The 13,580-nt window shown below is 30.9% G+C and overlaps 1 protein-coding gene across 2 annotated transcripts in view; it reads right to left on the minus strand.

The window, feature by feature from the left end:
• LOC147064293 (uncharacterized) overlaps positions 1 to 13,580 on the minus strand; it is a 527,685-nt gene that overhangs the window by 411,051 nt on the left and 103,054 nt on the right. Inside the window, exon 1 of one of the 2 annotated variants that reach the window (XM_085958786.1) lies at positions 10,649 to 11,988. The exons of the other annotated variant lie outside the window; for it this stretch is intronic. Within the exon in view, the coding sequence (XP_085814912.1) occupies positions 10,649 to 10,727 (79 nt within the window). The 5' untranslated portion in view covers positions 10,728 to 11,988. Of the gene's footprint in view, positions 1 to 10,648; positions 11,989 to 13,580 lie in introns of those variants that run through there. 2 annotated transcript variants of the gene reach the window in all.

Raw genomic sequence — 13,580 nt, forward strand, 5'->3', positions numbered from 1 at the left:
AGTGCATGATCTGGGACCAGTTCCAGTTCGCGCCAGCCCTCTCAACATCAAAGGTCAGTGCCTGGTATTCTCGTATAAATTGCCTCCCCCTTCCAGATCCGGAACTATAAGCATCCTTCAAAATTACAGTCCACAAAAGCTCAACCAATATTATTACCTCCATATTGTTAACTTGCCTAATTATATTATGTGAAATTTGGAGTACGCGGATGACGCAGTCGTGTTTGACTCGACCATCGAGCTGTTGGAGGTAACCATGAACAGACTCGCCGCGAGCTCGAACCGTGTAGGTCTTCATCCAAATGCAGCGAAGACCAAATCCACGTGCAGTACCTACTGCATACATTGACGCCGACACTTCTCTGCGAGTTTCCGGTCTGCCCGTCGAACTGGTGACAGGTTCAAATACTTCGGTGCCACAGCTGCCGACAATGATGTTTTTCGGTGAAATTGGTCAATGTATCCACTTAATATTTCAGGTATATTAGTACGACCGCTTTACAAACACTCGAGTTCGTGAACGGATACGGTAGCCCTCGGTGATTGAAGTAATCGTGTTAGTGCTCAATTTCCGATTCGTCGTGGTTTTCTATTGAGCAATTATTTTGCTTATCGCCAAACTATTCTCCCAGTATGCAAAGAGCCTACTGCGCGATGGTAAGAGAAACTGGTAAGTTTAAAGCGAGGGAATTCAGATCTTCTTTTCCTTTTTCTCCGCCGCTGAATGATAAATATACGAATTAAGTTAACTGATAAATATTAGAAAATATTTTAAACGCTATTCTTCTACTACGACTTCCACGTAAGCTAGTAAAAATAGCATTTTTTTTATTTTTCCACGATTAAACTTTAAGGCCCTATAGTGCGATCGATTTGGTGGACATGTTTAGTTTGTATAATGAAGTGAACTAATAGTAATAAATTTATAATACTCAGTAATTTATTCTGTTACTCTATCTTTTAATGATATGTATTTAGGTTTGGTAGTAATACACAATATTAGATATAATTTGAATAAACATTGAAAAAAAACGACAGTCAATTGAAGAAAAGAAATGAGAAAGCTTTATATCCAAAACGATTGTTTAGCAATTGAATGCATCAATAAATCCAACTAAATTGCCATTTTAACGAGACGTATAAAAAATCAACTGATTTAATAAAACCGCGGTAATAATATTCTGTTTTCATCTTATGTGGGTACTTTGAGCCTACTTTTGATTCGTAATAAAAATAAATCCGTTGGGTTTATCCTTTTTTTATTTGTTCCTTTCGCAAGCTTTAAGCATCAATCCTGATAAACTGCTGACTGAGTATTTTTAAATTTTGCCTTTGATTTGAATCCTATGTGAAAGCTTTTGCTTTGAAATTCCTTTGGTTTGGCCTCAAAACCCGAGAAGGATTACAGCAATCCAACAAAAAACGGCCCCATATTGTTGGTACAAAAACACACAGTGGCTTACTTAGGCCAAAGGAAAAAATTAACGTAATGATTAATAGAGTTTCAAAGAGTCGACAAATCTCACTCGGCGGAAATAAAACAATCCAAACCTACTAGGTACATTATGCTGTTGTATAAGGTTTCTTATTTATTCATTCAATAAAATAAGTCGACAGAGAAAACACATTTTAAAAAGTCTGAGGGAACCCTAATTATTCTGCTGAACCAATAATATCATCACATCCCTACAGGTAGGTCCAATTGCTTCGATGTAGTACGAGTATCATAAAATTATGCTATGGTAAGTACTGTATTTTAATTTCGTTGAAGCATTTGTTTTAGCTTGTCAACTTCACATGGAATTTTGTTACATACGCAATAATAATTCTTATATCTAACTAAGCTCGGTAAAAAACCAAGTAGACAGAGAAAAACATTTTCAAAAATTCTGAGGACACCAACGTTGTTTCGATAGGTTTTTCAATTCGTAGCAATCAATAATTATTAATAAAACGTTTATAAAATGACTCTTTCTGATATACAAGAATAAAATTGTCGTATAAACATAGTTTGTATGCAAGTGACAGTATATGGGTTGTTCATTTGTTTTTTTTTTAATTTATTATATAAAATGAGTACGATATTCATTTGCTTCTTTTTAAAGGTTTGTATAAATGAGTGCATATCATAATAATGCATTTTGAATTTGGAATGGCAATAAAGAAACATAATATATCGGAAAATATCCCTTACTCTTTTAATATATTATATGATATCACAAATAAATTTAAAATAAATAGTTGTGAGCCATAACTAGAAAGGTTGAATACGTTATGCCCTATTCGCCCTTTAAGGAATCTATTCGCAATTTTTTAACCCATTCGATTCAATCCCGAGCACGCAACTGTAAGCACATTTGCATCGTTTATTCCAATCCAAAGGTTAAACCCTCTGAACTGTTGAAAAAGAAGCCCTTACGTCATTTAACCTCTACACTTAAAAGTTATGTAGAGGATTAGGGAAATAATTAGTATTTACTCAATATGCCATCGAATAGAATCCTTTAAATTCGTATAGAAAATAATTGTTTAAGAGAAGAAAACTCATAAATCAATGTGTCACGAGCAGAAACAATTTGCTTATAATTTCATATATATTATAAAATAACGAAATAAATTATATTAAAATCGGCAACTTTTGTTTTTTATTTGTCACACCATTATCAATACTACAAAGATAAACAATTTCCATCTACTTGGGGGTAATCGCAATGCTTTTTTTTTATTATATAATAAGATATTCTTTTTAACACAACAAATTGCCACGAGGCCCAATAACAGTAGTGTGTTTAGTATTAGAAAATAAGCAATTACAAACCCCCACGCTTTATCTGAAATCACATACTTAAATATATTGTGACCTCGCCGAGAATCGAACTTGAAGAAACCCCCGGATGAAGGGTCAGCACCCTGCGCTACTGCGAGTGGATTAAAAAACTTACAATGAATTGATAATTTTTATTTTAAATACCTAAACAATGGGTGCTATCTAAAAATATTAATATTATTATTAAAAAAATTTACAAACTTATAAAATGTGCGTTTTTGAAGTTAGGTTTTTTTAGAAAGTGACAAAATGATTGTTCATTTCATCCATCCATATTAATATCTTGTTTCTAATTTTAAAAAACATCAGTTCTAGAAAATATAAATGAATATAAGTTGAAATACTTTTTATTTATATCGACTCGAGCTTTGCTATGCTGGCCGCATCAAAGTTCGATTCCATATAAATAAAATTAATAGAAAAAAAGTTATCCACATTTTTATTTTTTATAAAAATAGATATTTTTTGAACAAACATAATTTTGAAAACACTTCTGAGAAAATATATTATAACCAATAGAAAAAATCTATTTTGAAAATCTCGGGTATCGCACCCACGCACATTGACCACAATGATAAAGAAGTCATACTTAATTACGACAAATTTTAACTAATGGCTTTTAATACTTAAAGAAGCGCTTTCTAAATTGAGCTACATTGAAATATTAGCTACAATTAAAAATGATTAGCGAGTTCAAGTAAGTTACAACATAAAATCTTGGAGTGATCCGTGACGTCGGTTAGTTATTAAAGTAATACCAACTTTCATTTAAAATACAAAAGCCGATCGTCAATAGTAGCTCAATTTGGAAAGCGCTTCAGTGAGTATTAAAAAGCCATTAGTTAAAAATTTGTCGCAATTTAGTATGACTACTTTAGGATAGTTTTCTATGTGCGTGAGCGTGATACCCGAGAGATGCAGGTTCGATTCCTGCTTTTTCCAAAAAATATTTTTCTATTGGTTTTAATATAATATTTTCTCAGAAGTGTTTTCAAAATTATGTATGTTCAATAATTAGAATGTTACATTCTTAAATCTTGTGAATTATTCGTTGAATAAAAAAAATAGGTAATTAAAAAAGATATTTTTTAATTTAAAAAACAAAACGCTAAAACGATTAAATGTTCCAACATCCTTTAAAGAACTATTTATAAAATTCAATGCAGGACTAATAATAGTCGGATTTCTAAAAATCGCACAACCGTTATATTTTTTATAATTTGTAAGTTTACTAAAATAAAAATATATAGGTATGTAAAGTTCTTAGATGCATTAAGGTATTGATTTTCTAAAATAAAAGTTAGTAAAATATAAATGGCTATCAAAATATTGTAGGGTCTGCTTAAATATAAATACAATTCATATAATATATTCAATTCAATCAAGTAATCAACTGAAATAATGTATCGTTATATTGTGAATTTATTTATTTAATATACTTATTTATTTTTGTTGTCAAATTTAGTTAGGGCTAGTAAAATTTATAATAATGTGTTCAATAACATTTTAAGAAAATTATTCCTTGATCAAACAAATAAAACAGATTTACCGTAACAATAGCATCGTTAAGTTTATTATACCTAGATGGCGCTTTTTTTCAGTCGGTTGCCTATAGTCCGTTTTTCCCCGCCTAATTCCACGGCTGATTAAAATTGTCATACCCTTTATCAAAAATAATCCCGCCAAAGTTGTATTTTTCATGAACCTCTGTCGACCTTTAAATTTTTCCTCCTCTCGACGGGCGACCCTTTTTCGGGCGCCAAAAATATAAACGCGAAATCGTACCTCACTTATGCCGAATTAACCGAAGGCTTTCGAAACGTAAATCAATATTGAAAACGGGGAAAGCCCGAATTCGCTTTCATAAAATTGCACATTTGCCAATAAGGTTTTGCTTGCGAACACCGAACCAATTTGAAATCGGTTCTATCATAACATATTTTATTTATAATATAATGTCTCCCGGCGGCGAATATCTCGCAGCTAATTTAGGAATAAATACTTCGAGCTATTTTAAACCATACCCAACTTTCAATACTTCTTTATTACATCGTCATCAACCCCTAAAACGATACCGTAAAACAGTATTGAAATCTTGACTGGAGAATCCGACAGGAATAAAATCGACACATTCGAGATATTTTGGTGTCAGTCAAAATAGCGAAAAAAGCTTGTTGTAGGGAAGTAGACCACAGTAATCTAAAGGTGACTGTCATAACATATGAGACTTAAATTTGAATTTTGTTTCATTAGTAGTATACTTACAATTATTAATTACTAAGTATAATAAAATAATATTTTACTATTTTAAAACAGATATTTTACAAAAATGGCCAGCCGCAAGATCTAACATGAACTTTTTGATAAATACTTCCCTCTCGCCTATCTGAATTCGTCTATTCAGCAGGTTCTAAGACACCCTTGTGGTCGTTTAGTGCCTCTTGGGTGCCACTGTATGATAGCGTTTGTCTATTTGGTGACATATCCAGCGCATTGACAATTTATTTTTTTCTGCTAACGACCTCTATAACATCACGTAATCTTGTCTGCCTACCTGTCATTGGTTTGTGCTGTAGTGTTTCCGCATAATGTCTAATATGCACCTTTCAATGACACATTACACTACTCATGTTTTTTTTACATTAACGGTCAATGATACTTAACCACACATTGGTTCAACACTTTACGATTAAGACATAATGAGAGGTCACTTTTTTAAATACTATTCAGACGCCCAAACGCGCCCTATGCCAGTTTTTTTTCTGCGAGCAATCGCGTTTACCACCATTAATTAACATTTTTTACCCGAAATTGACGTACTTGTTGATCCACTCCATTGATGCACCATTGATGAGGATCGTTTTTGGTTTAAGGAAGCAGTTAATAATCGTTTCTATCTTCCGGAAACTTATGTTTAAACATACTTTGGAAGATTCTGCATCTTGTTATGAGAATGTCATCTGCGTCGTTCACAAAGACAATATTCGATGACCCAGTATTCAACGGTAACAAGTCAAAAATCGAAATTTCGCGATATTGGTATCAAAAAATTCTTAAGCTCTTGTCGGTTTTCTACAGAAACAATTCGAAAAAAAATATTTAGATACCTTGAGAGCCAAAAAACCCATTTAATTTTTACAAACTTTCAAACAAAACCAGTTTTGGACAGATCCATTTCGCATTATTTCCATTTAAAACTGGCGATTGACCATACTTTTCAATTTAGAATAGATAAATTCTGACATGTATCCTTTTAAAACTTGTCAAATCTTGTGTATTGTAAAATATTCAAAATATTAAAACATGATTTCTACTGAATACTGCGTCATCGTATTGCCAAATAAAAAAGTGCAGGTTACTGATGTACAATGCAATACATAGATATAATAATGTATACATATTTTCAATACAGAAAGAATCCAATCAATATTAGACAAAATTTCGTGCTACTGTAGAAAGATATAAATTAATTACTTAATCCAACGTATTTTTTTCCAGATACACCTGTTAAATCACCCCTAACATATATTTCTAAACATTTGATAATATAAAATATCAGTAAATTCCAAATAGACATCAAATGGGCAGAATGTCTGAATTAATTGCCATATTGCATGTTCACGCTGTGATAAAAACACATTTTTTGTCATGTCATAAAAATTATTTCTACTGCTTTCATACTAAGTTTATATCGATTAAACATTTTTTTACCGGCATTAAAGTGCCGTAATTTTAACAAAATTATATTGTTTTCAAAATAAATTTGGAAGTTACCTAAGGTCTAATTTCAAGCATAAACTTTAAGTTTTCAAAGTTTAATATAATTTCAGTAATGAATTATCAAAAGAACGGAAAGAAGTTGTAAGATAACTTTACGGAGTAATTTTTAATTGTTTTTTTTTTACTCTAACAATAAAGATGAAAAATATAAGAAAAATACATGCATGTAACAACATTGTAGATTTATTAAACGTTATTATGTGAGGACTTAAATGATACAACGTATTTATTAATGTAATAGTTAGGTAATCAATATAATTTAAAAATAATTCATGCAACAAAGAGAACATTGTAAAATAGTACAAATATAGATTTTTTTTTTTTTCCCCAACCATGTCCGATCCTAATAGGATCATATGGGCCTCCACAGAGTAGAGGTTTTTGTATTAACAGATTTTTTTTTTACGAGAAATGGATGTCAGCCACTTGCTCAACCTATTAGGTCCATACCCTGACTCACACACAAATTGAAAAAACAATATGCGTATTTGCCAGACCCAGGATTCGAACCTGGGACCCACAGCGTGACAGTCCAACGCGTAAGCCGCTCGGCCACCGTGGGTTTAGATTTAGATAGCTATTTATATATAAAAAAAGTTAATTATTTCTTTTTTATTTTGCAGAATCACATCAAAAAAATGGTGTATATTTGCAATAATATTGTCGAGAAGTCATCCATATATTTTTCAAATTCATTTATTTATTTTATTTCTAATTTTTTTTACATACTCAACATTACAAATTATAAATTTAATACGTTTACAACATGACATTCAAAAACAAAGAATTAGTATTTAACATTGCAAAGAAGAAATAAATATATGCAGTACCACAAAAACAGTATGAAAAGTAAAAGGTACAAAAATTATAAAAATTATAAAGCATGGAAGTACACCGAATGAGCTAAGTGGACTCTATTTTTTAAGAATATATAAAACGCCCACCTGTACTCATTCTCACGTAGGTGGAATATATCAACATCCGAAATGAATTGGTTGAATAAAGAGTTAATGCCCTCCCAATTGGCATCACCAATGGCAGGTTAGTTCCTTGCTCCTTGGTCAGGCAGGCAAAAGTTTTGTTACTAGGTATAAAGTAGTGGGATTCACAATTTGCCAAGTAACTTACATAGATCAGTGATATTGAAGATTCAACGCATGAACCCATACCTATGTACTATGTAGTGTGCTTGTATGTAATAAAGGTATTCGTGTAGATTCAGGTAGATCTGGTAGATCATGAGTCCAGAATAAATTAGTGTAGATTTGAACCTATTTCATAGTACTTTCTTAAAACTATTTTAAAACCTAAATAAATAAATCTTAGTGGTGAAATAAATAATAATAAAAGAAACTATACCACTATTGTGTGGAGAAAAGAATATAAGTTTTACACAGTACACCTTCTCTTCATCATTGACGTGAAGTTGTATACGTTTGGTTTAGTTTTTCAAAATTGTATATCTTTGGATTTTTATGATGATGAGTTTATAACCTAAATATAAATTAAATATCGTGGAATTAACCTAAGCCGTGTTTTTGAAATCAATATAATAGAGCTGTACCATGTAAACGCCAATTTAATTGACAAATAGATAATAACCATCATCACATATTATTAAAAAATGATGAAACTTAGTTTTTTTTTCGACCATGTAATCTTTGACCATGATACTTTAGGATACATATTATTAAATAAATGTATCAAAATGTGAGTTAAAATGAAATTTATTAATCAAAAATATAATAATAATCTACATAAGGTACCTACTAACATTAAATTTAATCGTGTCCGGAAAGTTGTACGTATGCAGTTCGCCGTATCACACCTCACCGTTAAATGTTGTATCGGAAATATATGGCCGTATATTAAAGACAGCCCGACCTATTTGGGTCGTATAGTACCTACTGACATAAAATTCATGTTTAAATAAAACACGGTTCTTGTCGGTTTACATTTTACAGGAAGCCAGCAGCAAACAAATTTTGAAAATAGCCAATATACTGGATAATTTTTTAGGTTAGGTTAGATTAGGTTTTCATTCATCCATGAGTTTTGCCAAAATCAGCTATGAAAATTGAATTAATGTTCATATTGAATCTAATAAAATTAGCGAGACCGTACAGTATACGGTCATCTCTTTCCGATAGAAAGCTCACGGCGAACTATGCCACGGTGAAATGTTTTACGTACAATTTACATGTAACCAAATTTAATATGGAGAAACCGAGAATAAACAAAACGCTTGACTTATAACGGTAGTTACAAGTAAATTATTAACCGTGATTTCAATGACCAATTAATGTTTTTCGATTAGCAAATTATTTGATAAATCCAATACCGAAAAATATTAATTTATTTTAATTCATATTATTTTGTAATATTTATTATAACAATAAGTAGTTACAATATAACTAGAACTTAATTTTTTATGAATCAAATCTGTCATATTATTGCCGTCAAATTTTAGTGTAAAAAACATATTATTAAGTATTTAATTAACAGGATGTCATAAAGAATATAAACCATTTTCACGCGTAGAACAGTACTTCTAGATCTTTATTTATTTGAAGGAACCCTTGAAATAGTTTGTCAAATCTCAGAGAACCCCTACCTGACACATTAGATTCGACAAGGGTTAAAAAAGTAACAAACATTTTCACTTTACGCCTGACCTACTAGTTACAAATAAACAGAGTGTATACGTATATTTTTTTGTAGTATTTTTTTATTTTATTTATATAAAATATTAACCAAACTAAAATTTCAAAATACTTCATAACTGTATTAATAAGTCACATGAATTTATTATACATATATATTACATTTTTTTTTTCAAAATTTTGCACGGTCTCGTAAGCAATTATGCGAATTCATGGAACCGTGTTGGGAATCACTGGCTTAAGACATTGTATAAAATTAAATTCACATTTGGTTAATTATTCAAATATTTAATAATATAATATAACTATTAATTAAAAAGAATATTCTAAGACATGTCTAAATAATAATTTTAATAATTATACAGTATCTAGTCATACTTTTTGTATATTATAATATATTGTAAAGTAAAAAATATATTCGTCAGTTATCGGGATTATTTATCAAAAATAGATGATTATATATTAAAGAAGTAATTCTTCTATATAATATATTATATTTATTCTAATTTCTAAATTACTACTTAACAATGCCTAGGTATATGTAGTACATTGTATATTTAATATTAATGAATTAGGGCCGTTGACTTCGGAATGTTCGGGCATTTGAGGGTAACCGTTTTGACAATAAGTTCATCACAAATCATGAATATTCTAAATTCAAGACTGCGGAGTATTATTGTGTAAAAACAATAACTTTCCTACACCTTACATTCACATATAATATATGTAATCAATAATATGTATTGCAAAAAACTTTAAATTAATATATAAGTAATAATGATAATATAAATTTAAATAAATTAGCCATTTTCAATTTCGCTTTCTCTAATTATGATATATCTTAGTTATATTATAATAATATATACCTATATCACACATATTGTGTTATGTATATTTGATAAAGCTTACTATGTGAACGAAACAGATGTCATATTTTTTCTTCTTACATAATATGTGCTGAATATCACGAGATACTCGTAATTTGTATAAAATTAAATAATAAATTATATAAACATTACACATTATTGGTTTCTATTCAGGCTGTGGCACTGAATTGCGAATTACAATGATAGTGCTAATTATTGGTTATCTTCTAATAGAATGAGATACTTAACCTATTCACAATAAATAAAGATAAGAAAAGAATATGGTCGATCGCATATTTCGTTACAGTTAATATAATTTATTTCAATATGTATATTATATTATAATATAAGTTTCTACAAACAGTTAAACTGATAATGCATTCAAAGTTTTAACAATAACTAGCACTACCGTAAAAGTTTACAGTTTCGTGTTACGGCCTGACTATCATAGTGAGCCTTGAGTTCATTAGTAGAATGTTAATAAAAGTCCTTGCATAATATACATGGCTTACCTATAATAGCGTTCATCGTCAGAATGACAATGGCAGTTGCCGCCATGTCCTTCGCCGCCCTGCTTCCCTGCGATTTCATCTTTTGATAAATTTACTTCTCACTTCCTCGGCGATGTCACTTCCGTCATATCCTCGCGGGAACCCACTACTTCCGGTCTCCCCTATAAACCAGCGGCCCCGCAAGTGGATCCGGTTACCTACTCTGCGATCCGCTACGTAAACAATGAATGCACTGCCTCCCGGTTCAAACACAGCGTGCGCCTGCCAACAAAACTTGTTTTTGTCAAATCTATCAAGCGTGAACAACGATAATAATATACATACAACACTTTTTAAACAGTAGGTATTGTACTTAATATTCTCAATTAATAGGTATTATATTACTATCATATACGAAGTATCAGTTCACTATTTTGCCATAATTATCAGTTTTAATGTTAATTTTTTACTAATAAATTACCCAAAGTTATCGTATTATACTATTACAATTAATTTCAATTAAATTGTATTCATTAGAATGTTTAGAATTTTAGTGATTATTATTTTTAAGTTTATAAACTGACTTTAATACATCATATAATTAATTTATGGAATCAATTATTATACTTGAAGAAATTAGTATTAACAATTGAAAGGGTAGCAACGAAAAAATGCTATCAATTTTTCTTGTTTATATATCGCAAATCAATCACGGATTAGCTTTGACATGAAAAATCAATTAACACAGTGATTGTATTATTGATTTTCGTTCTTTCAAATACACAAGTACATAATATAACCTGTTTCCGCGTTGAACTAGGCTATTATCACCAACACATTGCAGATAAGGATGTTGACTTAAAAAAGCTCGTATACGAAAGACACGTGCTATATGAAAAGCTTAATACCATACACATTGTGATATTACAATTATTATCAGTAGATAGTTTTGTAATAAACATACACTGAACACACCGAACGATAGGAGCTTTTAAAAAAGCTCAATAATTTATATTTGAGAATTTTTTAACGACAACTTTTGATTGTGTAATTGTTTTATTATTATAAACTTATTTTTCAGTTTAATTTTTAATGTTAATACTTTTGCCGTAATAACCAGAAACACTTTCTGATAAACGATTAAAACTTTCTGTGTTTATTTACGTATTTAATTTAGGTTTATATTTGACTGTAATAAAAAGATTTGGCATTAATTATTTGACGGTTAAATCTTTGGTTTTATGTGTGATAGGGTCAATTACTTTACTTCGCGTATTTCGGAAATGCAGCGAATCGAGCAAAATAAACAGTTGAGATTCTCGGGGTGCGCGTCCGTACAGCCTGGCTGCCGGTTATAGACTGACTGCGCGGATAAGTCTATAACGGCCGAGGCAAAAAGTTGCCCTTTGTTGCGCTACGCCGAGCGTGTCGGTACTACGACAGTTGGCAGTGGGCAGTGTTGCCAATTGAGCTTTTTTCGCTGCCGCACAGGTTATTTCCATCCCTTATCAGACATTTTTCTTCGACTTGACGTCGGCAACACTGGCTCGAGTATCATTAGGGATGAGTGTATGCGTCGGTTGTCTCTCTGTGCACACGGCTTTTTTACGTATTGACTTTGAGTCGATTTGCCTTGAAGTTTGTTTTTTCAGGCGCCTACGAGCGGGAAGGCGGTACTTTTTGTAATGGCTTGTCTTTGAAGAAAAATAGGCTCCTTTCCCGGCGTGCTTTCAGATTAAAAGTGAATAATTTATTTGGATATACCTACCTTCAGTGATGCCACTTTGTAGACGTAACTGTTATAGGCTTCAGTTTTTTTTCTTACGTATCGATCAATGATGTAACCATATTATAATACATTAAGGAGTTTTTTTCGATATATATAATGTAACCGTAATGACGTAAACCTGGGAGATACGGAGTTTGATTCCCCGTCGGGTTGGCTTAATTTTTTTCAAAAAAAGATTTTTTCTATTGGTTACAATAATTATATTCTCTCAGAAAGTGTTTTTCAAAATTATATATGTTCAATAATCAAAATGATATATTCTTAAATCTTGTGAATTATTCGTTGAATAAAAGAAATAGTTAATTATAAATTATTAGCAAGTAGTTACATCTAAATATATTGGAGAAATTCCACGACGTCGGTTAGTAATCAAAAGTAATAGTAAAATAGTTACCTACTTTGATTTAAGAAACAAAAATCGATTGCCAAAGTAGCTTGATTTGGAAGAGCACTGATGAGTAGGTATTAAAATTGACTAATAGTTAAAATTTGTCGCAATTAGTATGTCACCTCGTAGCATAGTGGTAATGCACGGATCAGGGCGTAAACCTCGGAGATACGGAGTTCGATTCCCCGTCGGGTTGACTTACTTTTTTTTCAAAAAAAGATTTTTTCTATTGGTTATAATACATTCTCTCAGAAAGTGTTTTTTTAAATTATATATGTTATATAATGTAACCGTTCTAAATACAACACGCATTATTTTGATACACACTCATTTTATACAAGATAACAAACAACAAAAATACATCCTATCTACTGACACTTGCATACAAATCACTTTATATGACAATAGTTTAATTGTACAATTCCACTTGTATATAATATTAAAATCAGAATTGGAAATGTCCACTACTAATACCAATACTTTAATACGTTAATACGTTTCATTACTTACCAAAAAATATCCAATTACAGATCTCCATAGGGAAGTAGTACCGGACAGCTAGTAATTTCTTAATTTAACGTTGCAAAAATACATCAATCACTATAAAATATCTGTAAATGTCATCACAGTTTACAAAAGTTAAAAAACGCTCACGATAATCAAACGGTTACAATATGTCAGGCATATAATGTCATGGGTTCCTGGCTCAAATCCCGGGATTGGCAAACGTTTGACATATTGTTTTTCACATACGTCAGATTTTTAAATAAAAGTTT

The sequence above is a fragment of the Rhyacophila brunnea genome, unplaced genomic scaffold (assembly GCF_057557595.1).
Source record: "Rhyacophila brunnea isolate RB1 unplaced genomic scaffold, BYU_Rbru_1.0 scaffold_8, whole genome shotgun sequence".
Lineage (NCBI taxonomy): Eukaryota > Metazoa > Arthropoda > Insecta > Trichoptera > Rhyacophilidae > Rhyacophila > Rhyacophila brunnea.